The sequence below is a fragment of the Corylus avellana genome, chromosome ca4, assembly GCF_901000735.1.
Source record: "Corylus avellana chromosome ca4, CavTom2PMs-1.0".
In the NCBI taxonomy this organism is placed as follows: Eukaryota; Viridiplantae; Streptophyta; class Magnoliopsida; order Fagales; family Betulaceae; genus Corylus; species Corylus avellana.
In genome coordinates this window covers 4,377,172-4,400,993 of record NC_081544.1, presented here as the reverse complement: position 1 = coordinate 4,400,993, position 23,822 = coordinate 4,377,172, and the positions used below count along the sequence as shown (strand labels likewise).

The following is a 23,822-nucleotide window of genomic DNA, read 5'->3' as shown; positions in this document are numbered from 1 at the left end:
GATTCACTGCAAAAATAACTAGAAGCGCATCCCCTTCCAAATCAAAATGTAAGAGTGGAGGTCTTCGTTAGTTACGTTTCATTTTATGGAAAGTTCTAAATAAGGTAAGTTTTTTTTTTTGAATTAAATAAGCTAAGTGACATAGATGTAAAAACCCTAAAATGTTTCATAAAAACTAAAAAATAAAAGTAAGGATTGTATGATGAGGGCATGTGTGTAGGGGTGCCAATAAGGTTACGATTAGCAGTTATAAGCAATAACCGCTAACCGTAACCGCCTTAACGGTTAGTAGATTTCACTAACCACAACCGTTAATTGCCTAGCAGTTAGCGGTTAGCTATTAACCACCGGTTAGAGCATTCCCAATGAAAGAACCAAATGTTACTTTTATCTAAAATAGCTCTTCAAATGTTTAAAAAATCCCCTACATTGGATTAGCAAAAAAAAAAATGTAAAATAGATATTTGATTGGAAGAGCTAAAACAAAACTAAATGTAGCAGTACTTTTTAAGGGAGTTATTTTATTTTTCATTGTTTCTCTCACCTGTTTTCTCTTTTTTCCAAATCTTTTCCTAATTTTTCTCTGCATGTTCTCTTTTTCCCAAAATTTTTTCCATTTTTCCTCTTACATGTTCTCTTTTTCCAAAAACTTTTCTTACTTTTAATAATATTTTAATAGAATAGATAGAAATATAATTAATCGGATGTAGAGACATTTAAAAATAGTTTAGCTAAACTAGATAAAAGTGAGTTTTGAGAAGCCATTTTACATAAAAATATGGCTCCTCCATTGGGAATGCTCTTAGTGGTTAGTAAAATAGGTAACCGCCCGCTAACCGTTTTTTCAAAATTGAGCTTTTTGGGCTTTTTTTACTGTAGCATTTTTTACCCTCATTTGTTTTTTGTATTTTTAGTGTCTTTTTAGGCCCAATTGCTATAAAAAGAGCCCATATTGAAAAATCAAAAATATTTGATCCAAAATTTACATTTACTTGTACTTTAAAAACAAATTCCTTAAATATTAAATCATAACTGGTTAACTTTATAAAAAATAAAAAATAAAATAAAAAATAAAAAACACACACACACACAACATATAAAAATAAAAAATAAAAAAAAATAAATAAATCAACACAACATATAAAAAAAGTTCAACAACTGTCACAACATATAAAAAAAATATATAAAAAAAGTTCAACACAACATATAAAAGAAGTTAAAATAAAACATATGATATAAATGATTATATATCATTTTTTTTTTTTGAAGGCGATTATATATCATATTATATATGATTATATGTATTATTTATTATTATATAATTATATGATTTAATGATCAATTCATTATGTGATATAATCATATCAATTATAGTGATAATATTACTTAAATTAGAATGATAAATGATAATACATTAATGCTTCAATTGTGTTTATAAGTAACACATTATTTAATGTAATGCCAATTACTTAATTTGATATTATACGAATCACATTATCATTGTACATTAATAATATCATTCACTTGAATAAAGTATTTGAATTGTCATTGAATCATATGATTAAGTATTGATATTATACATTTATATTATTCATATGCATATATGTATAATTATAATTTATAACATATATAAACTTATAAGTTTATAACATACATTGGAACTAAGTCTCTAGGTACTTAATTGTTGTATTAGTATGAATTGGTATACTTATGACTTATGTCATATTATATATGTATAATTTGTTATTATATAATCATATAAATTAGAATGATAATACATTAATACTTCAATTGTGGTTATAAGTAACACATTATTGAATCTAATGCCAATTACTTAATTTGATATTATACGAATCACATTATCATTGTACATTAATAATATGATTAACTTGAATAAAGTATTTGAATTGTCGTTGAATCATATGATTAAGTGATTTTATACATTTATATTATTCATATGTATATATGCATAATTATAATTTATAACATATAGACTTATAAGTTTATAACATACATTGGAACTAAGTCTCTAAATACTTAATTGTTGTATTAGTATAAATTGGTATACTTATGAGTTATATCATATTATATATGTATAATTTGTTATTATATAATCAAATGATTTAATGATCAATTGATCATGTGATATAATCATATAAATTATAGTGATAATATATTAATACTCAAATTGTGATTTAATGATCAAGTGATTATGTGATATGTATAAATATTATTATAATTATAATTATAAAAATATATTATATAAAAAAACGGTTAGCGGTTAACGGTTACGGTTAGTACACCTTATAGCCTCTAATTGCTAACCGCTAAGCGGTTATTGCGGTTAGGCGGTTAGCAGTTAATACAGTTAAGCGGTTAACGGTTATAGCGGTTTGTGGTTAGCGGATAATTTCTAACTGTCCGCATTGACACCCATGTGTGTAGAGGAGGTAATCTTGGCCCAATGAATGAGCTTGGTAATTGATGTTGGGATGTGTTAAGCTAACTGATGATCCAGATGAAGTTCCAGCAACACATTGCGATCGATCGCAGCCTTCAGAGTATCGAGCGCAAGATCGATCGCAGTATCCGAGAGATTTATCATTCGAGAACACTCGAGTGCGATCGAGCGCAGGTACTAGTGCGATCGATCGCAGTCTCAGTAGCGATCCTGCATCATAAGACTTCTATTCCTTCTCAACCTCTCTTCTATCTGTAAATACAAACAGAACATCATCTGTTTGTATTATATCTCTTCTCTTGTAGTTATTTCTAATTAGATTTCTTTAGCATATTAAGTCTTCTATTGTAAATAGGTTTCTTAGATAGTTATCTTATCACTCTTATCTTGATAAGATTAAAGTTTGATTGTAATTGTAACTCTTTCATTATTTAAGCTAAATGAGAAGGCTGATGAGATCATTCCGCCAAATTCTATTTCTCTAAGAAATCTTTCATGGTATCAGAGCTATTGTAGGCACACGCCCCAAGTTTCTTTCTTTTTCTTCTTCTTCCCTTTACTATACACCAACCTGTCTTTTAATGGCATCTTCTTCTACATCAACCTTCTCTCCACCTACACTTTCCCAATTCAATGGAAAGCTTGAAGGTCCAAACTATCTAGGTTGGACCACACAATTTCTACCCATCCTGCGCACCCATGATCTGTTAGGCATAGTTGATGGATCTGAACCATGCCCTCCCAAACTGATCATAGATGACAAAGGTGTGGAAACTCTTAATCCAGAATTTACCATCTGGAACAAAAAGGATCAATGTATCCTCAGTTGGATCAATCTGACACTCTCTGAAAAAGTTCTGTCCACAGTTTATGGACTTAATACTTCCAAACAAGTCTGGTCCACTTTAGCAACCAAGTTTGCTAATGATTCTAGGTCTCGAATTGCCAATCTCAAAAGACAATTGATGAGTCTCCATCAAGGCTCCTTGACCTGTTCAGAATATGTTCAATCAGCCAAGGTATGGTCTGATCAATTAGCCCTGTTCCTGATGAGGACCTGATTTCTTTTCTTCTCAATGGCCTCAATCCTTCCTTCAACACTTTTGTCACTACTCTCTCTCTTCTAACTAGAGAGAAACAACTCTCACTGGATGATTTTCAAGAGGAGCTTGTCAATCATGAAACACTATTGAATCAGCAGCTAGCATCATCAGCAGACACCTCAAACTTTGCCTTGTTTACTCAACAACGAGGACAAAAATCCTTCAGAGGTCATGGACAATACCCTGCCAAGTTTCCAGCATGAAACTTCAGTCCCAGATCACCTTCTTCTGCTACTAGAAATTTCAGCCCTAGACCTTCTCCTCCTGCTGCCAGGTTCTTCAACAACAACAATTACAATGCAGCATCAAGGTACAATACTTCTCCTGCTCCAAGGTACAATACCTCTATTGGGCTACTACCACTACCAAACTCAGGCCAGACATCTCTCAATTCTGCTCCTCGAGTTCCATGCCAAATATGTGGGAAGGTAAACCACCAAGCCTTGGATTGCTACCATAGGATGGACTATTCCTTCCAAGGGAGACGTCCACCTCATCAACTCGCTGCAATGGTGGCCCAATCCAACACTACCTATGAAGATCCTCAGTGGTATGCAGACAGTGCAGCCAATGTGCACATCACTCAAGACTTAGAGAACCTTAACATCCAGCAACCATTCCAAGACAATGAAACTATTGCTGTGGGGAATGGAACAGCTCTTGCTATAGCCAATTCTGGTTCTACAACTCTTCAATCTTCTACCTCTACTTTTAAACTTAATAATGTCTTGCATTGTCCACAATCTGCTGCAAACCTTGTTTCCATTCAAAGATTTTGTCATGATAATGATTGTTTCTTTGTTCTAACCTCCTCTAATTTCTATATCATTGATTTTCAGACCAAAACAATCCTCCTGGAAGGCAAGAGTGAGAATGGCATGTATCCTCTACGGTTAGGCAAGAAGTCTCACAAGGGCAGCAAGTCTTTCATAGCTTTGTTAGGAATAAGAACCTCTTCTTTAGTATGGCACTTTAGGTTAGGCCATCCTGCTAATGATGTAGTCACTCGAATTGTTAGAGATAATAATCTCCCTGTTTTATTTTCAAATTCTGTTTCAGTTTCAAATATCAATAAAAGTATCCTTTGTGAGTCATGTCAATTGGGCAAAAGTAAGAAACAACCTTTCTCTGCTTCTAACCGTATATCTTTATCCCCTCTACAACTCATTCACACTGATATATGGACTTCTCCAGTAATGTCAAACACTGGTTATAAATACTACATTATCTTTATAGATGATTACTCCAGGTTTACATGGATTTATCCCTTACACACCAAGTCTGAAACCTATGAAACATTTCTCAAATTCAAAATGCTTGTGGAAAACCAATTCTCCACAACAATTAAAGAACTCCAATCTGATGGAGGAGGTGAATATACCTCTCTTCAATTCCAATCTTTTCTCAAAACCAATGGCATTGTCCACAGAAAAAGCTGTCCATACACTTCTCCTCAAAATGGCCTTGCAGAAAGAAAACTAAGACATGTCCTTGAAACTGGATTAACATTGTTAGCTCACTCTCATCTCTCCAATAGGTATTGGGTAGATTCTTTCCTCACTGCTGTATACATCATAAACAGATTGCCTACACCTGTTCTCCAAAACATGTCTCCATACTCTAAACTTTACACCAAAGCCCCTGACTACCAAAAACTCAGAGTTTTTGGATGCTTGTGCTATCCTCTCCTGCGGCCTTACAATGCTCACAAACTAGATTATAGGTCTAAACCTTGTATCTTTTTAGGTTATAACTTTGCAGGTTACAAATGTCTTGATCCGGTAACCAATAAGGCCTATCTTTCAAGACATGTTTTGTTTGATGAGACTTCTTTTCCAGCCAAGGATCTTGCTACATCACACTTTCCATCCAGGTTACACTCCACAGGTGATTCTCCTTTCCCTTTCCCTACTATTTCTTCTTTCACTAATGAATCATCCAATTGTTCACATACTGCAGTACCCCCAACCCTGCCTCATACAATTCAGCAGTCATCTACTGCAAATTGTTCCCATACTGCAGATCCAAATCCTACTTTGCCTCCAAACTTTAATCTTATCAAGATAAGAGTGATAAGATAACTATCTAAGAAACCTATTTACAATGGAAGACTTAATATACTAAAGAAATCTAATTAGAAATAACTACAAGAGAAGAGATATAATACAAACAGATGATGTTCTGTTTGTATTTACAGATAGAAGAGAGGTTGAGAAGGAATAGAAGTCTTATGATGCAGGATCGCTACTGAGACTGCGATCGATCGCACTAGTACCTGCGATCGATCGCACTCGAGTGTTTTCGAATGATAAATCTCTCGGATACTGCGATCGATCTTGCGCTCGATACTCTGAAGGCTGCGATCGATCGCAATGTGTTGCTGGAACTTCATCTGGATCATCAGTTAGCTTAACAGGATGGAAGCGGACCATACGAGAATGTGTTGTCGATCGCTATGCTTTGTCACGCTAAGTGCACTTTAATTAATCAATTGGCCCAAATTCACCCACTTCATGGACACGGGTGTGAAAAGGGATCTCTTGGAAATCTGGGATTAGCGAACCCTAGTACACGAGGCGAAATTTTGTACTTGGGCTGTGTATTAAGAGAAAGTTTAAGAATGGGTAATTATACCGATGCATTTAAATTAAGTAAATTTGCTTTGAACTTATTTTTGTAGGTAATGTATTTGACGAAAACGAACGTATATTCGTATATAAGTGTTGAGATCTAACGAGTACGCAAGAAAGTGTTTCTTTTTTTAAAAAAAAATTTAAGAAAATGAATTTAACCCAACTATTTTTATAGTCGTTGATTTTATTTTGGCTCACTCTTTCATCTTTTTGTTTTTAGGCTATAAGAAATAGTTTAATTGGTTGAGACCATGCTTAATGAAGCTAAAGTTACTAGTTAGAATTTTCTTCTCATTTCTTGTGCCGATATGTAAAAAAAAAAGGAATAAGAGACTCGAACATGTGATTAGAAAATGATCAGTGAGCATGGTCAACTTTTCAGAGTGCTCAATTATTATGTCAATGTGCTCAAAACAAAAAAGGTGAACTGCTTCATTCCAAGAGAAAAAGATCATGGTATGTCATCAGAGTTCAATTTAAAAATCAGAAACCTCGTGGCTCGTGTGTCATGTTTCTAATATACAATCAAATCTAATCCTATGTTTCCAAGTAGTCAACCCTACTATTTATCCTATAAGGAGCCAATCAATTCTGTAACATTGTAACAGTTACAGAAAATGAATACTCTCAATTTATGTGGTTTTATTTATTTGTTATTTAATACACATGTAAGAGTGTCTCTATTTAAATGAATGGAGAAGTCTCTAATATAATGAAGTGTGAGAAACAATTATAATTAGAGTTTGTTTAAGTTCTATTATTTTATATATAAAAAAAATTAAAAAAAAAAATAAAAATGAAGGAAGTTGGACAGGAGATGGGCACAAGAAGTAAAATATAGTATTTCTCAATTTAAAATTGAAAAAGCTCAACTATCATTTGTTGTGGGTTTTACAGATTTAATAGTAAATTTGAAAAAAAAAAAAAATTAATGTTGATGAAGTTAGATGAAAGATGAACACGAGAAGTAAAAATAGCATTTCTTGACTTGGAATTGAAAGAGCTCAACTATATATGCTTCATTGGAGTTTGGCCTGTATCCTCAAAATCAATAACTTGATTCCTTGTTAATGTTTTTTACAAGATATTTTTACTTTTTTTTTTTTTATATTAGATCCATCGGCGATTGAACACGTCTAATGAAGCGGAGGTCACGTTCCCAAGAGGTAGCTCAATCGGCTGTGACCACACTTAATGAAGTGGAGGTCACTAGTTCGAATCTCCCTAGATCTCCTTCCTCCCCTCTTGTGTGGACATGTCAAAAAAAAAAAAAAATGAAGTGGAGGTCACTGATTCGAATTTCACTTCCCTTTCTCCTATGTGAACATGTAAAAATAAAAAAATTAAAAAAAAAAAAACTTCTTAAAAAATTTATTGATTGGAACATCTAACATGGTGATTGGTGGGGTTCAACCACCATTTATTTATTTTCCGTGCCTCATTTCGAGGAAGATTCCTTTTCCATTCTATTTACAATCGAAAAAATTCAAAGTTCAAACCAATGTGAATCCGTTTTAGCTTTCCACAGATTTTCCTTCTTCCCAAACAATTTTCCACCGGTATAAGTGCTCAATTATGACCAGAATCCTAATGGTTAGAAGTCCCTATCAAATCACCCTCTTCTCAAGAATGAGATTTAATTATTCAATATACTGAAAACAATAATAGTGGTCATCTTTCCACATAGATAGTGCATTTTTTTAAAGAAAATTTATAGTGGGGTTCAACTGTTCATGATTCACGTGAAAGGAAGAAAGTAGCTTTTGACTCGTTCATCAACGGTCTTGATCCAACTGTTTACATTAGCAATTTACTATATTACGTAACCAAAACAAATAGAGATAGAGTAATGCTATTCGAACTAAACTTTCACATATATTTTTCACTTCTATTTTTAGTAGTAGTCAATTCATTTTTAGTATAATAGACATTTCACAAACCAAACAAGATCTTAAAAAAATTCAAAAGAAGTAAAAGTGTAATCAACATGAAAAGTGCAAATATCAAACATTATGATACTAATGTAAAAATCTAACAAATATCATTTCCCGCTGACGTTTTAAATGATTTTTCTTATCAACTACTTCAAAAATTTTATTTTTTAAAAATTACTTAAAATACGGAAGTGAAATAAATGTGACAAAACATATTATAATGGTATAATTTGACCATACATAGATAAGGGTCGGTCCATCATCCATGTCCCATGCCGTAATATACCCATCCACGACTTATGACGCTACGCTATTAATTGTTAGCTCCTCTTTGGATTCCATTTGCTTGTCGTCGCAGATCATCATCAACACCCTTCTCAGCCGTGGCCAACTACTCATATATATATATAATAATAATAATAATAATAATAAAAATTACCAATTTGATCCTTTCCATTCTTTTCTTTGTTTTTTTGGCCCATCATCCATATGAGAACTCACTCAAAAACCTCCGCAGGAGTATGATATTAACCCTAGAAATAAATAAAACGAACAATTTGTCTATTTCATTAATTATTTGAGAGCTGTTTCATGGGAAAAAAAAATAAATAAATAAAAAATTCACGTCTCACTTTAATTGGTTGATGATCATGTGTAATTGTGTATAATTTTCCTTGATCATTTTCTTCCTCTAATGAGTGAAAAGAAAAACAAACCATACAACTCTCCGAATTAACATATTTCTACTAAAACAAAAACAGAATATCGGGATCAAAGTCTTGTTTCTTCCATATATTATATATATAAAAGCCAATCCGAAACGGTTCCGAAATGGTTTTTTCAAACCCTATCACTTTTTTTTTCTTCTCCTTCAATCAAAGGTTTTGAAACCTTAAAGAGAACAAAGAAACACAGAATCGGAAAGACAGAGAGAGAGAATAATATCTTATTGTAACGATGTGAAGATGATGAGGAGGTGTTTCACGTTTCAAGAAATGCTACGCTTGCCAGGTTGATCGGCGATCTTGAGGGTCTTGTCGATGAGCTTGCGGGCCTTCCGGCTGCGGATCTCGACCCGGACGCTGGAGCTCTTGTCCATCTTTACGTACGGCTTCTTCGTCTTCTTCTTCAGCGCCCTCACCTTCGCCTTTATCGACTCCACCAGGCTCTCCAACTGGTTCGCCATTTCTCATCAATTTTGTTCACTTTAATTTCTCTCTCTCTTATTTATATTTATATGGAAATATCTGTGCCCCCGGATTTTATGCAGCGGGGATGATTTAACAAACCCCTTTGTTTTCGAAATAATATCGAGCTTGCCACCCGGCGCTCATTTCTGACTTTTCGTTGTGCTACAGCGCCTATTAACGTCTGCATGATAATACTTTGCAGTACAATGGAGAAGTACAGCCCACAATCCTTTTAATCTTTATTATTTATTTATTATTATTATTATTATTTTGAGCTTTGCGAAGAGTGAAAATTACATATTGCAAGCAAAGTCAACAAAAGGAACAGAAGATCCAAAAATAAAATATCCTTCCGATCGAGGACAAACCTAAGTGAAGTGCAAAATTGACATTTACCTGTTTTTTGTTGGATTTTTTTAAATGTTTAATAAAGAAATTTATCCTTTGGTTATATTTAAGCAAAGAGAATCTAGAAGCCATGAGAATTTATTAGATTTTCCCAACTGCCTTTTATTACTAGAAATGTAAATTTTCTTTGGACAGAAATTTATTCCGAACTAGTTTGAATGAAATATTTTTCAACTTATTTAAAATAGTGTTAAGTGTTTATAAACATTTAAAACGCATATAAAATTCTTAAGATCATTAATAGTAATTTACTAACTTAGACTAACATTTATATACACTTGGCCACTATTTTAAATGATCATGTTTGATCAAAACTCATGAAATTGTATATGAGATATACTTTTTTAACATTTTTCAGTCATTTTCAGGCTTTTAGCTAAGGGAAAATTACATTTTGTCCTCATAAACTACAACACATTCTCATTTTGCCCCCATGAACTACCAACTGTGACATCCGAGCCCCATAAACTACCATTTTGTGCCTAAAAACCTCATTCTGTTAGTCGAAAGCTCCTCCAGTCAGTCAAAGACGGTAACTCAAACGGTCAAAGTGATAATACGTTGTAATTCATGGAGCAAAGTAACAATGCGTTGAAGTTTATGAGAACAAAGAGACAATAAATTGTAGTTCATGACGGGGGTAAAGTGACGGGTAGACCGTTTGAGTTAACGTCATTGACTGACGGAATGGAGGTTTTGAGCACAAAATAGTAGTTCATGGGGTCGGGTGTCACGGTAGTTCACGGGGAGAAAGTGCCAAGGCAATACAATTCATGGGGGCAAAAGGTAATTTTCCCTAGCTAACGCGACATGCTCAATCCACTCTTGCTACTTATAAATTGAGTCCTGAGGACACCAAGAAATTGCTCGAGGAGTTTCTTAAGGGCATTCGCATCCTCTAATATTATTGCTACTTAAAGATCCAAATTCGACATTTTTTGCTCGAGAAGCCGCCTTAATGAGTGATTGCTCAATAAATTGCTCGAAATGTCATTGATTGATCAATGATGAAACGTATACAACTGTAATATGAGCAAATTATAACGTTATCTTATTATCTCCCTTCCAATGCCGACAAATTGCTTTAAAGTGGCAAAAGTTCACAGCAGTGGTCACAAATAATTTAAACAATGAAATGTATAGAATTTAATTTAATTAAACCATAACATTTTCATATCCCCCGGCCTTTACTTGAAATTGAGAAGATTCTCGTCTCGGGTATCTTTAACAGCATTAAACTAAGAACAAAATTCTCTCCATTTCAAATACAATAGAGAAATCATTTTATGTATCTAATGGACTATGTGATGCATATATATATATATATATATATATATATATATTGCTGATTCATTTAAACATTTTTTTTTTTTTTTTTATAACAATGTTTCTTCTCTATTCATTTCATAAAAATTGAACATATTGCTCTAATAAAACAATATCATAGATATAATGAGAAATTTCTTCCACCCAAATTTGATCTATGTTTTGCAAGTAATGTTAAAAGTCATTTTTGTATCCCTCTTATGTCACTCCAAGAATGATGTGGCTTCTCAAATCATCATTGGTATTGTGATTGATTATTATTAAATTTTAATCAATTAGTGATTTTAAAAACCACCTCATTGTTATAGTAACACAAGAGTGACTTTTAGAATTACTAATGTTTTACTCTTTGAATGTCATTTTTCCAATTAGTTTCCAAATTTGGAGCATATTCCGACGAATCACATCTCTGGCCATTGTTTGGTCCATCAAACCTAATAATGGACATTATGAAGTCAACATTTTCTGTCAGATGCTGTTTAAGTAGCTTTTAGTATTAATTGGACATAATAAACTATTACTAGCTATTTTTAAATTTATTTTAAGGCCAATTTTTCATTAACTACTCAATCTATTATTATTATTATTATCCGTCAACTTTCATCTGGCACTACCGTTATTTGAAAAGCCGCTTCCAAGCTAACTCGGGTCAACGTACACTCAAAGCCAATACCCTTCTCTCAATAACACATGACCATTTATTTTGAGCACGGGCCATCTTAGAAAGTCAATAGAAAATTAATTAAATTTTGATTTAGTGGTGTCAACAAACCTACACGTACGGCATCTCTTTCTTAGGGGGAACACCGACGGGAGGGACCTAGACCGGCCACTAAGGTAAATGATTTTTATGCGTTTCTTTAAGCTAATTGAGATATAGTTTCATTTCAATTCCTTCAATAGTTACCGGTTCTAACTCATTGTTACGATTCTAAGTATCTCATATAACTTAAGTACAATTTTAATTATGTGTATATGAGTTAGTGAGCACGTTTTTGTTGTATGTCAATTTTCAATAGTGATCTCATTATGTCATGCCGTCCCCCCAAGACTCGATCTCTTGATATGGATTTTCTTCATTTATATCGTTAATGTTGAGATGCTGAACTCTAAGCAGAAACAATGGCCAAAAAGTAAAGTGATTAATAGCCCAAATTTTTGCAAACAATATGATAAATTTATACTTAGAGTGACAAGTATAAATTTATGATAAATTTTTTCACATAAATTTGGATTTTATTTTTCTAAAAAAAGTCAAAAACTTTACGGTTCTAGATTGAGAATTGTATAAATTTATGATAAATTTTTCACATGAATTTGGATTTAGGATTTTATTTTTTTTCATCTTAGCTCGTGTATATATATATAAGTCTAAAAATTAGGCTTTTAGGCTTAGCACTTATCACAATTAGACTTGGTCTCTCTGGCAAAAAATTATGGGAAATGCTAAGTGCTCTTTTGGTGTTCTCCTCGTGTCTTCCTCATTCTAAGAGTAAATTATTTTATAAAAACCAAATAAGAGAAATAAGAGTAACTTTTTTATTTTTTATTTGTTTATAAAATAATTTTCACCTAGCACAAAGAGGACACGTGGAGAACACCATAAGAGCACCTAACATTTCTCATGCAGTATTAACACATTTGATGTCTATCTAGGCCACTTTTTGGAAGTGCCATTTTTAGTGTCGGTTTTGGTCCTACGGGATTAACGTGGTAATCTCAACTAACCCTTGAATTAGTTCATGATAAGAAGCAGAATTCAAAGGTTGACCGAGACTGCCACTTTGTAAAACAATTGTAAATTAAAAATGTAGTATATAACATTACTTTAAAAAGTATCCTTAAAAACATTGTTTAGAAAGCACTTGTTATTGCCTCAACATTGAATACGCCATTAGGACAGCAACTTAAAAGAAAAATCAAGAAAAACTCCATGTATCATGAATTTCTGGGTTGAAAAAGTTTTCCTCCAAATTGGGTTGAAGGAATTTCCTTCAACCTGATTTATAAAAGTAACATGTGTATTTTTTTTTTTAATAACATGTGAGATGTACATGTTTTATAATAAAATTTATTTCAACTTTGTCCCTGCTATTAAAAAAAAAAAAAAAGTGCATCTCAATTCTCACATGTTCATGGGACACATGTTACATTTATAGATTAGGTTGAAGAAAATTCATTCAATCCAATTTGAAGAAAAACTTTGTCCTTTTTGGGTAAGTTTCACAAATATTCATATTTTTTTCTTTAAGAATTGAAATTAAAAAAAAAAAAATTGATGAATAAAAAGAATAATAAATATATTTTAAATAATAACCACAAGGCACTCGTTAACACAACCCTTAAAATAATCTAAGATGTGGCCGAAAGGCACCTTCCTTCTCTCTCTCTCTTCATTATTATACATAAAAACGAATTGTCCTTACAATACTGACATAGCAGTCCCAAACAACAAAAAAAAATTAAAATTAAAATTAATTGAACATTTTTCGACTAAAATTTTTTATAGTCCGAAACAAAGGCCTTAATGTAGTGACCAAAAATATGAAAAAGAACTAAATCAACATGTGACACTGACACAAACACTGAAGTTTTATTTATTTTCATCAATTATCGTCAGCATTCAGCAGCCGACCACCAAGTAGTCATATCATATGGATTTAAAAAAATATAATTTCTTTTTTGTCGGCCCAGATTTTGGTTTTATTTTTATTTTTATTTTTTTTATGTTTTGTTTTGTTTTGTTTTGCCAGACCAAGGACATAATTATAATTATATATATATATATATATATATATATATAAATAATGCTATAAGACTTTTTAGAGTCATTTTAGAGTCATCTCAAATGTGATGTAACTTTTAAAATCATCGTTGAATTTGAAATGTGATTTATTAACTTTTTATCTATTGGTATTTTAAAAGTTACAACATTTAGGATGACTATAGAAAAATTTATAGCATTACTTAGGATGACTGTAAAAAAACTTATAACATTACTCTTTTATATATATATATATATATATATATATATATTCAAGTTAAAACTTAAAAAGATGTTTTAATCAATTTTATTGGGTAACGGATCTTTCTGATCCCAAAACCTAGCCGTTCGACCGTACTTGAATAAGAAGACTAAAAGGAGCCAATATTATAAAATTCAATTATTTTTGTATTGCTTTATATTAAATGAGTAACGTATAATTGTTTGTTCAGATTCAAAGACGAGGAAACGACCTCCACCGGTTGAGCTCCTTTTCTTTTTGCCTCAAAAAGTCTATTATTGTCCAATTGACATTAGAGAATAGAGAGAGAGAGAGAGAGAGAGAGAGAGAGAGAAATTAGTAATTCTAAGAAAGCAACCAATAAAAAACAACAGTATTTTACATGATACTCACCCACATGAAAATTGAGGAAGAAGATTAATTAATTAAATAAGTAGAGGTCAATAGTTTTTTGTGGCGGCCAACACTCTGCTAAGAAGGATGACGTGTTGGTAAAAAGTTTGACGAGAAAAGGAGAAAGAATTGATTGATGTGATATGAAAGTAAAAATAAATAAATTTGAATTTTTTGTAAAAGAAAAATAAAAAGTGTTGTTTGGTAACGTAAGAAAAAGTATTTTGACCATTTTTTTTTTTTTTAGAAGAAATGAGAAAAATCTTTGTCAAACAAAGCCGCGCACCTCTTGTAAATCAATTTGTATTTGAAAATTTGAAAATGTTGCTTAAAGATACTCTAAATTGAGTATGCTGACTGTCAATCAATTGGTAAACAGAGCAGAAAAAGACAGAATTTAATCAACAATATTCATTATTCAACAATATGCCACGTACGCAGCACCAGCTAACACCAGAATTTCTGTGCCACAAACAAAAATAGTCTAAAATTCAAAGTCCAAAGTCAATGGAATTTAGTAAAAATTTGATTTTTATATATTTAATGGGACAGACCTTGATTTATTCCAACTCTTACCCAAAATCCCTAAAGTTTCTTCCATGACCAAATTGTTTATTATAAATCAATTTTTTTTTTTTGGTATAATTTGACACTACAAGTTTTCTGTCCAAATTTCAGGGATGGAAGATTTAATCTCATCCAAATTGTATGGCTGGTCAACAAATTTACAACCATGATAATCTTCCAGGCATAATAACATATAGAATAGAGTAAAGCTTTGAATAGACTTCTGATAAACAATAATTCAGGAGAGTTTGGGGTTTATTTATTTATGTAGTAAGTCCTTGTTGAGGGTGCTTATGTTATACTCAATTATCGATAAAACTTAAATTTAAGAGCAAGCTATTATTGAGAATATACTTATGTTAAAAAAAATCAAGTGTAGAATATGTTGTCAAGACTCGAGCCCTATTATTGAGAATGATATACCTGATATTGGCAAATTAATGTAACACAATCTTGATTGTGTAGCTTCCAAATGAGCGATGCCACTTTTCACACCGATTGACGTAATATATTTTAATCGGCTTTCTATGTCATTCACTTTATAAAAAAAAATAAATAAATAAAAGCTATTTAAATATGTTACATCAATCCATGTAAAATGAGTGTAAACAGTATTAAATGACTGTTTCATAAAAGGTTTGACCAAATTCTTTTCAAGCTATTACCAACTCAAATGGAAGGTTATGTTCATTCTCCTTTTTATTTTTATTTTTTCTTTTACTTCCAAATTAGGGGAGAGACATGATCACGCTGTTGACCAGAACTTCAACAGTGTACTCTATAGAAGGCAAATTTTCACAATGTACGTGAATATCTGATCAAGAAAAACTTTAAACCAGTGACACATAATATCCAAGTCATTTCCAGAAATAACTTTCTGTGTTTTTTCCTGCAACTCCTCATCCTGCCTACAAGCAGTAACCTAGTCCAAGGGAATAAGTAGGATAGACAATGAAGCACAGAGGAGAGAAGCAACATTCCCCTACCATTAACCAGAAGTACATGTTAAATCAATTTATTTCAAATTACCCCAACTTCCTTCTCTCTTCCAGTCGCTCGTGCTTTACTGTCCTAGTTATATGCATCCCCCATGCAGTAGGAAAACATCATTTGAGCCTTATCCCAAGGATACATCAGCAATCATATAGACATGTAGTAAGGTATGAGTAGAAAATTCTCGGAGTATCCGAAAGATGAACATATAAGGTCTACCTGCAAGAGAGCTATGAACTGGATGTTTGCTGACAGTCGGACCATAACATTAGAGTTGACAGAAGTGCCATTGTTGCAGTTTCAACTCGTAAGCGTAGTGGCCCAAGACCAACAGCTCTAGCACCCGCTTCCAACATCATATTCACCTCTTTCTCGGTGAAGTCTGAAGCATTAAAAATTCAACATGAACCCACATCTTTAGGAACTAATCGTATTCAAATGAAAAGAAAAAATCATCATCATTATATAGGTACATAAAGCTGGTGCTGTTGCATTTAGGCAAAATTTGAGATATAGAATATTTTCTTTTACTGGTGAAAAATCATTATACCGTAACTACCTAGCAGGTTGGAACTACTTTAGTCCCCCAAATCGAAAAATATAATGATTTCAAATCATTGACTTCATTATCATTTGCAGGATGTCAGTTGAAGGAGTTGGTTGAACAAATGCTTCTTTAACTATTGGATATTGGGAGTCTGATTTGTCAGAACTGGAACAATCAATTATCAAAAAATGCATATATCCTTTAATTCATCATATATCTTAAAGACCAAAAAACTTATGAACTACATAATCAATAAAATCACTAATTCGGCAAGATTGTAGACACCTCCGATGTCCAAACTAGTCCTGTAATTAACCACTTGGAATGATAGATCTAGCAGGCTTTTCTTTATTTGTTTAATTTTTTAACACACTATTCATCTTGAAAGGGTTATGAATACGAGTTATAGCAGCAACCAGTCAAAATAACTCAGCAATCTTAAATAACATTTTGAATAATCCATAATATGATGGCAAATGTCTTATGTAAGCATGTAAAAAGTCAGAACTAAAAGAACATTCCTTTTATGCCAAGAAATAACTTGATACAACTGGAAGAAAACTTGATAAGGCAATAAACAGAACTATATCAGTGATTATGATGCATACTAACCCCCTTCTGGTCCAACTATAATCAGCCCACTGGAATCTTTTCCTGATGAAGTCAACGCACTAACAACAGGAGTAGCCTCAGCAACCGCAACAAAAGAAACCTTCGACTCAGCAATCTGTAGGACACAAAATACAATGTCTACATCAAAACAAAGAAACAAAGAGGAAAAAAAAAGTTCAAACATCTTAAAAAGTGTCCTTTTATACATTAATGGGAAGTTGGGAACCACACATATCAACTGACTAACAGTATGAAAGGAGCTACAAGGCCTACAATGCAAGAAAATTCAACAAAACATTTGCAAGCAACAATAAAGAATACTATCTAAATGTTTGAAAACATATGATTATTTTAAATTTGTTCGCTGCTAAGATAAGTTATACATTGGACACAACCTTAGAGCTCTTTTTGATGTTTGATAGCCAAGATGGCTACCCAACCTTTAAGTGGACAAGGTGGAGAAGAGGAACTCACACGAGGCAGAAGGGCATCAATTTTCATTGGTGGATTCAGAATCAATTCATGAAGCCGTTGACCTATTACAGAGGTAAGAGTGGGTATAAATAAAAAGAACAAAAATAATTTCAGGAAACCTTTCAAAAATGAACCATTCAACCACTTTAAGTCTCATTAGCCAAAAGCAAACTTAACAGGAAAAGATATATCAAATTTAATCATTAAGCTAAATCAAGAAAAGAACTAGAAAACAGTTATTTACATTGTTTAGTTGCTGCTAAAACAACACGTTGCAATCTGTCCACCCTATTCTCCGAAATTGAAGGAGAACGTTCTGTCAACAGGGGGGTTACACTACAAGCCCCAAGCTCCTAACACAGTTAAAAGGTGATAAATTAGCAGCAATAAAGAAATGCAAGTTTCTAACAGGAGAACATTTGTAACTGCAATGGGACATACTGTGCATTTTTCAACAAGCCAGTCAGCGCGACCACCCTTTAGAGTGCCTAAACAGAAGCAGCTTTAAACATGTGATGACAAACCCCTAAACCTTAAAACAACGCAACCAATTTTATGAACTGATTCTACTGAAAAACACAAAAACTTACCAAAAGCTGCAAACACATGCCAACATGTTGTCTGAGGAGGAACTAACTTAGGATCTTCCAATGCCACAAAATCTATTCCAGTACGGCCAACGCTCTGTATGCAACCTTGTATCAGACCTCCCTTCCCGTTAAAAAGCTCTACCCTTGCATGTCATTATTTGGACAACCATAAATATGTTCATCTAATACAAACTATTGTATAGTATTTGCTAGAAAAAAGTTCTGGAAAAGTGAAATATTTTTTTTGATAAATAATTCATTTCATTAAAAGTATAGAGCGGTGCAACCGTAGTACAGGATGTATACAAAGAAAAAAAAAAGTAAAATATTAAATTTAGGCAAGTGACAAAAAATAAACTCCATTTCTAGAAAACCAAAATAGAACTTAAGAGTGAAAAGTTTAAAACCTTAATTGCAGTTTCTCACCATCATAAAGGCTAAAAAGGACTATACATTCTATTATTCTTTTTCAAATATAATAGCAAATTTTTGTTCCAACAATTATCCAAAAACTTGAGACACTTGCAGAGCATAAGCTAAACAATAATCTATTTTACAAAGAAAAGATACTTAGGCCTAAAATTCAAAGTTCCAGAACAAAAATACGCAAATCAACAAAGCAAGTGCGTAGGGTCCCTCCCAGGGAACTGAGGGAAGGCCTCAGTTTATTTGACAGGGTTACTCTAGGTGCCATACAAGAAACATCATGCTAAGTGAACTTGGAAACCATACATTCACCCTCTCACATGCACAGAAAAAGGACAAATAGAGCTTTTTCCTCTTCCAAAACCCCTCATTATGAATCACAGTTTCGTCCAAAATCTTATCAAGCTTAGAAAACTGGAAGCCTCCATAAAATTATTTCCTTAACTATACTCTTGTAGAGCATGATGCATTCTAAAAAATTGAACTATAAAAAAAAAAAGGGAACATTGGAATTGTAATGAAGACCAACTTTTTGTCTTTTATTTTTCACAACTTAGAGAAAGGAAAGGAAAAAAAAAATCCTTGAAAGGGGAAATAATATATCAGGCAAAGGGTTGCGTGAAATAGAATATTTATTGAAATCAAACAGAAACATTAGGAATAAACACTCCACAATCACTCTATCTAAGTCCAGATAATTTGCCAACTAAGCTCCTCATGAAGTCATTCCCATGATTAGGCTCACGGATTGAGTAGATTGGTTAAATCTGTAACAATGATAGGTTAAATAATGAAGACATTGTTCTTTGATTGGTTAACATCACAGAGTTCTAAAATATTGTTCATAATGTGTGCAGCTGTTTGTGCTGTGACTTAGATTGGTTAAATCTGCTTTCTGTTTTCAGAATCATCGTTAGTACTTCCAAATCCCATGTAAGAATATAGCATAAGATATGCAATAAAGACAATTCCTCAAAAGCAAGTTTAATAAGTAAATAGGGTAAGGTAAAACTTAAAAGTGATAATGGTTATGAATACCTATCATTTGTGCTCAACCTCAAAACTTTAGTCATATGCCAGAACTCATCACCTTGTAAACGAACAATACTGCCCTGCATTATTATTGAAAACAATAAGAATACTGTCTTCAATATTCTTCAATCATGTGACTCTAAGTTAAAATTTCTCTAATAGTTTCAGCATTGAAAGTGCCACATTATATTTCAAAAGAGCCTAAAGAAGCAGTCTTACATAAAACCCCCTATATCATGCCAACACCAAGTTTAAGAAATTCCAGCAGACTTTCTAAATAAAAGATCAATAAATAATAATAATGATAAGAATGAGACCGACAGCAACATCAGTGACTAATATCAACTTAAACAGCCAAGAATCACAAGAACCAGAAAGAAAAAGAATCCTATATTTACCAGACCTTCCATAGAATCCCATCAAATAAACAGCAGCAAACCCAAAGTCAAAATTTCCCAATATTGAACCCGATTTCCCATGCCACCCACTCCTCAACCATTAAGATCAAAAGCCGTTTTCAAATACCCAAATCTCAATCCCTTCTATTAAACAAACTATAATCTTACTTAAAAAAAAAAAAAAAAAAAAAAAAAAAAAAGCTATAATTTTTTTTAAAATACATTTCTCATTCTGATCTCAATAATCACCATAACAGGAACAACATAAAATGAATTCACAGCACAAACAGCTGCACACATTAAGAACAAATTTTTATCATCAATCTAATCCATTAAATTCCAGATACTAATCAAATTTAACACACTCAGGTAGTTGACTGCACCAAGTTGATGAAAAAATAACAATGACTCTGCATAAAACCCAGAGAGGAATTCTTCAATGTCCTACTTTCCCTCTTACATTAAACAAACAGAAAACCACAAATGACTAAGTTTTCCAGGCCCTTTTCTCTTTCACTATTTTTATCACCAGACAAACACATTGTCAGTCACGCCGGTGCTTGTGTGCGACCGTATGTGCCCATATACATACATATACATATACATATATACATGAGAGAGAGAGAGAGTGAGTGCCTTGGAAGGAGGGAGAGCTTCGGAGAAGAAACGAGGGAGGCCACCGCGAGACTGGTCGGCGTAATCAGAGGAAGACGATGATGCTCTGAGGCTCAAGGTCCTGAGAAACGGGCGGTTCAAGAGCTCTGCGAAACGAGGTCGTATTGGTGATAGGGTTTGCATTTGCATCGGTCTCATCCTCTGAATCACAGATTGCATAGAAGCTGACAAGCTGTATTGGCTTGGTAGTATTTGAAAACTCTGTGAAATCCTCTTGCGTTTTACCCTTTTCAACACCTTAAAACGCCTTGCCGTTGTACTAGAATATTGCTCGAAAAAAGGTGAAAGTGATCCTTTGTTCTTTGCAAGCCATTTTTGGTAGAGCTAATTGGTTTAATCTTAAATTTGGTTCATGTAAGTGAATCATTACCATAGGGGGCTTTGATATGGACAAAGTTTTCTACCCAATTAGTTTTGAGGAAAATTGGGTTGAAAAAAATTTCAATCTATTAATGTGATATCTATTTTGAAAACATGTAATTCTCACGTGCATTTTTAATAGAATTATCAATAAAATCACATAAATTTCAATTTATTTTTAGTAGAAAAGTCTGTCCTTTTATAATTTTCCCTTTCATATATGCTCAAAATGCTTAAAAATATTTCTCCGTCTTTACTTGTTTAGTACTTCAAAAAGAGAAATCTCATCTTAAACAAAAATATCTCATTCAATGGTATAAAAAATATAATTCTTCATTGAATAATTGTTCATCGGATACATAACATTAGAGCATTCACAATGGAGGAGCCAAGTTTTTATGCAAAATAGCTATTCAAAACTCACTTTATCTAGTTTAGCTAATGAATTTTTAAAGGCCTCATACATCCGATTAGTTATATTTTTATCTAATCATTTAAATATTATTTTATTAAAAATTGTGAAAGAATATCCTCATAAAAAATCTTTTACTTGTTGTGCTTGTCCATCTCCTCCTTCCTCCCTCAAAATATTGGGATCCACAAATTCAGTCACCTGCTCGTTTAGAACATGTTCTCCCACATAGTTATTAATTAATGGCTTTCTTTCCCAAGAAATAGCTTTAGCACTTTTCCCTGTTGAGAAAATAAGTAAAAGCATGTCGAAGCTATAGACATCACTTTTCTCAGTAGCAGAACTAGACTCTAAATATTCAGGATCACAGTACAAAGACGTGATATCTGTTTCATTACTTGTATACGGTTGGTGAGGAGGGATTGTTATGGAGACTGAGAAGTTGGAGAGTTTAGGAACAAAGTTACGGTCCAAGAAAATGGAGGAGGGTCTTATATCCCTATGGATGACTGGCCTGAGAAGAGCAGTGTGGAGATATGTAAGTGAATTTGCAAGCTGCTTAGCAATCCGCATCCTCAACTTCCAAGGTAGGAATTCTTCATCAGCACCAAAACCTCCTTTGTCATTGAGAGCTCCATTTGCTGCGTATTCATGCACAAGAGCTGGTATAGGAAATTCTAAACAGCAGCCTAAGAGCTTTAAAACGTTGTTATGGTTGCTCATCTGGGTTGCAATGACGATGTCACGTATAGCATAGGACTGAGCTTTATCTGAATTTCTTACATTATCATCCTCCACGGACAAGCTCATGAACTTCTTAACAATGATTTGTCGATCATCTAGATAACCCTTATACATAAGATAAGTCACATGCTCAAGATGATCATTTAGCTCATAAACTATAATCCCCTCTTGTGGAAGTAATGGACATTGTTGCATAATGTGAGTTGAATGGAAGTTGTTTGTTGCTGTGATGAGCACCTCAGCATAGAAATTGCGAATGAGATTACATTTTCCATTACTTGAAGCAATCAGATCCTCTAATAAAATGCCTCCATTTCTCAAAAATGATTTCTCTCTTTCCTTTTTATTCATTCTCAGACAAAACAAGCCCACCTATACTCTTGCTTCTCCTCTTAGAACCTGAAGATATATAATAGGAAAAATAGGAAAGCAACTTTAAAACTGATGAATGAGAGAAGCAAATGATCAAACGACGGGAGTGCTCTGTCCCAAACGCATCACACTTTCATTAATCAAAAATCATCGCTTTCATAAATGAAATTGCAAAAATGCTACTACCATTTTTACTACAAAATGACGTATCAATACAATTTAAATTTTTATTTTCACGTTAGTTTTTTAATTATTAACAAATTTCTTTGTTCATGAAGAAAAAACAAAAGAAAAAACACTTGGCATCAGACGCTTCCTTCCCTCTCGTCTTGTTCTTGTTCGTCTCATAGAAGAGAGATGAGGTTGATTGTGAACATACAAGAACAGTGAGACAGAGAGAGATGAGGTTACGCTAGAGACGGCTCAATAAAAATTGAGGTCTTTTGCCAAAAATTAAGATGAAGCCTTTTTAATTTTAAAATATTAATATAATAAATTTTTATCTTAAATATTAAAAAGTAATTTCAAATTCACTCTTCTAGCTTTTTGAAAGGTAAATTTAAGGAAATTTTTTAGAAAAATCCTTGAGTCAATGGCCAAAAACAGATGATACCTCATTTTCTTTTCTTTTTTTGTTTTCAGTTTTAATAACCAAAGTTTATCGAAAATGTGCAATAAATCCTTCCGTTGATTTTCCGTACGAAATTATGCCGCCTGTTAGTGCCACACAAGCATTTTTGACACATTACATTAAAATAATAATTTAATTTAAAATTAAATCTTTTTTAAAAAATGGACAGGTGGCTAGCTAGCGGTGAGGTTGCCACCCCAACCCCTATGGGTGGCAGCCCCATCGCTGTTTGTCTAACCCTTCATTTTAGCTTTTTTTTTTTTTTTTTTGCCTTTATTCTCTCATCTTCTTTTGTTTTCTTTTTTTCTTTTAAAGATTTATTTTTTAATAAAATTATTAATTTACTAAAAAAAATTATTATTTTAATGTGATGCGGCAAAAATACTGACGTGGCACTAACGGCTAAAACAATTCCGGATAGAAAATCAAGGGAATGATCAATTTCACCTTTTCAAAGAACTTGTGCAATTAAAACTAGAAAAAAATAATAATAAATTTTTGAGGTGTGATTTATTTTGGTGCGTTGACTCAATGGC

At 32.8% G+C, this 23,822-nt stretch overlaps 2 protein-coding genes across 3 annotated transcripts; both read right to left on the bottom strand.

Moving 5' to 3' along the window:
- Positions 1-15,782: 15,782 nt before the first annotated feature.
- LOC132177748 (uncharacterized) lies at positions 15,783-20,944 on the bottom strand. Of its 2 annotated transcripts, XM_059590192.1 has the most exons (9): positions 20,729-20,944; positions 19,701-19,774; positions 18,237-18,379; positions 18,088-18,134; positions 17,891-17,999; positions 17,647-17,708; positions 17,173-17,287; positions 16,233-16,395; positions 15,783-16,136 (listed from the first exon to the last, which is right to left on the bottom strand). In XM_059590192.1, exons 1-8 carry the CDS (start codon positions 20,924-20,926, stop codon positions 16,244-16,246), a joined length of 900 nt encoding a protein of 299 aa, XP_059446175.1. In that variant the 5' UTR covers positions 20,927-20,944; the 3' UTR covers positions 15,783-16,136; positions 16,233-16,243. The 2 variants fall into 2 exon arrangements, with proteins under 2 accessions (XP_059446175.1, XP_059446174.1); XM_059590191.1 differs by having other exon boundaries at positions 15,783-16,395.
- Positions 20,945-21,659: 715 nt separating this feature from the next.
- On the bottom strand, positions 21,660-22,634 carry LOC132177888 (non-functional pseudokinase ZED1-like). Its single transcript, XM_059590365.1, has one exon. The coding sequence runs from the start codon at positions 22,632-22,634 to the stop codon at positions 21,660-21,662; it is 975 nt and encodes a 324-aa protein (XP_059446348.1).
- Between the last annotated feature and the right edge of the window lie 1,188 nt (positions 22,635-23,822).

Excerpts from the sequence above, each read along its gene's own strand:
- LOC132177748 (XM_059590191.1), bottom strand. The coding sequence starts at position 20,926 with ATGCAATCTGTGATTCAGAGGATGAGACCGATGCAAATGCAAACCCTA. Across the intron at positions 18,000-18,087 it reads GGCTTGTTGAAAAATGCACA|GAGCTTGGGGCTTGTAGTGT; the intron begins GTATGTCCCATT and ends TAACTGTGTTAG. Across the intron at positions 17,288-17,646 it reads TTGATGCCCTTCTGCCTCGT|ATTGCTGAGTCGAAGGTTTC; the intron begins GTGAGTTCCTCT and ends TGTGTCCTACAG.
- LOC132177888 (XM_059590365.1), bottom strand. The coding sequence starts at position 22,634 with ATGAATAAAAAGGAAAGAGAGAAATCATTTTTGAGAAATGGAGGCATT.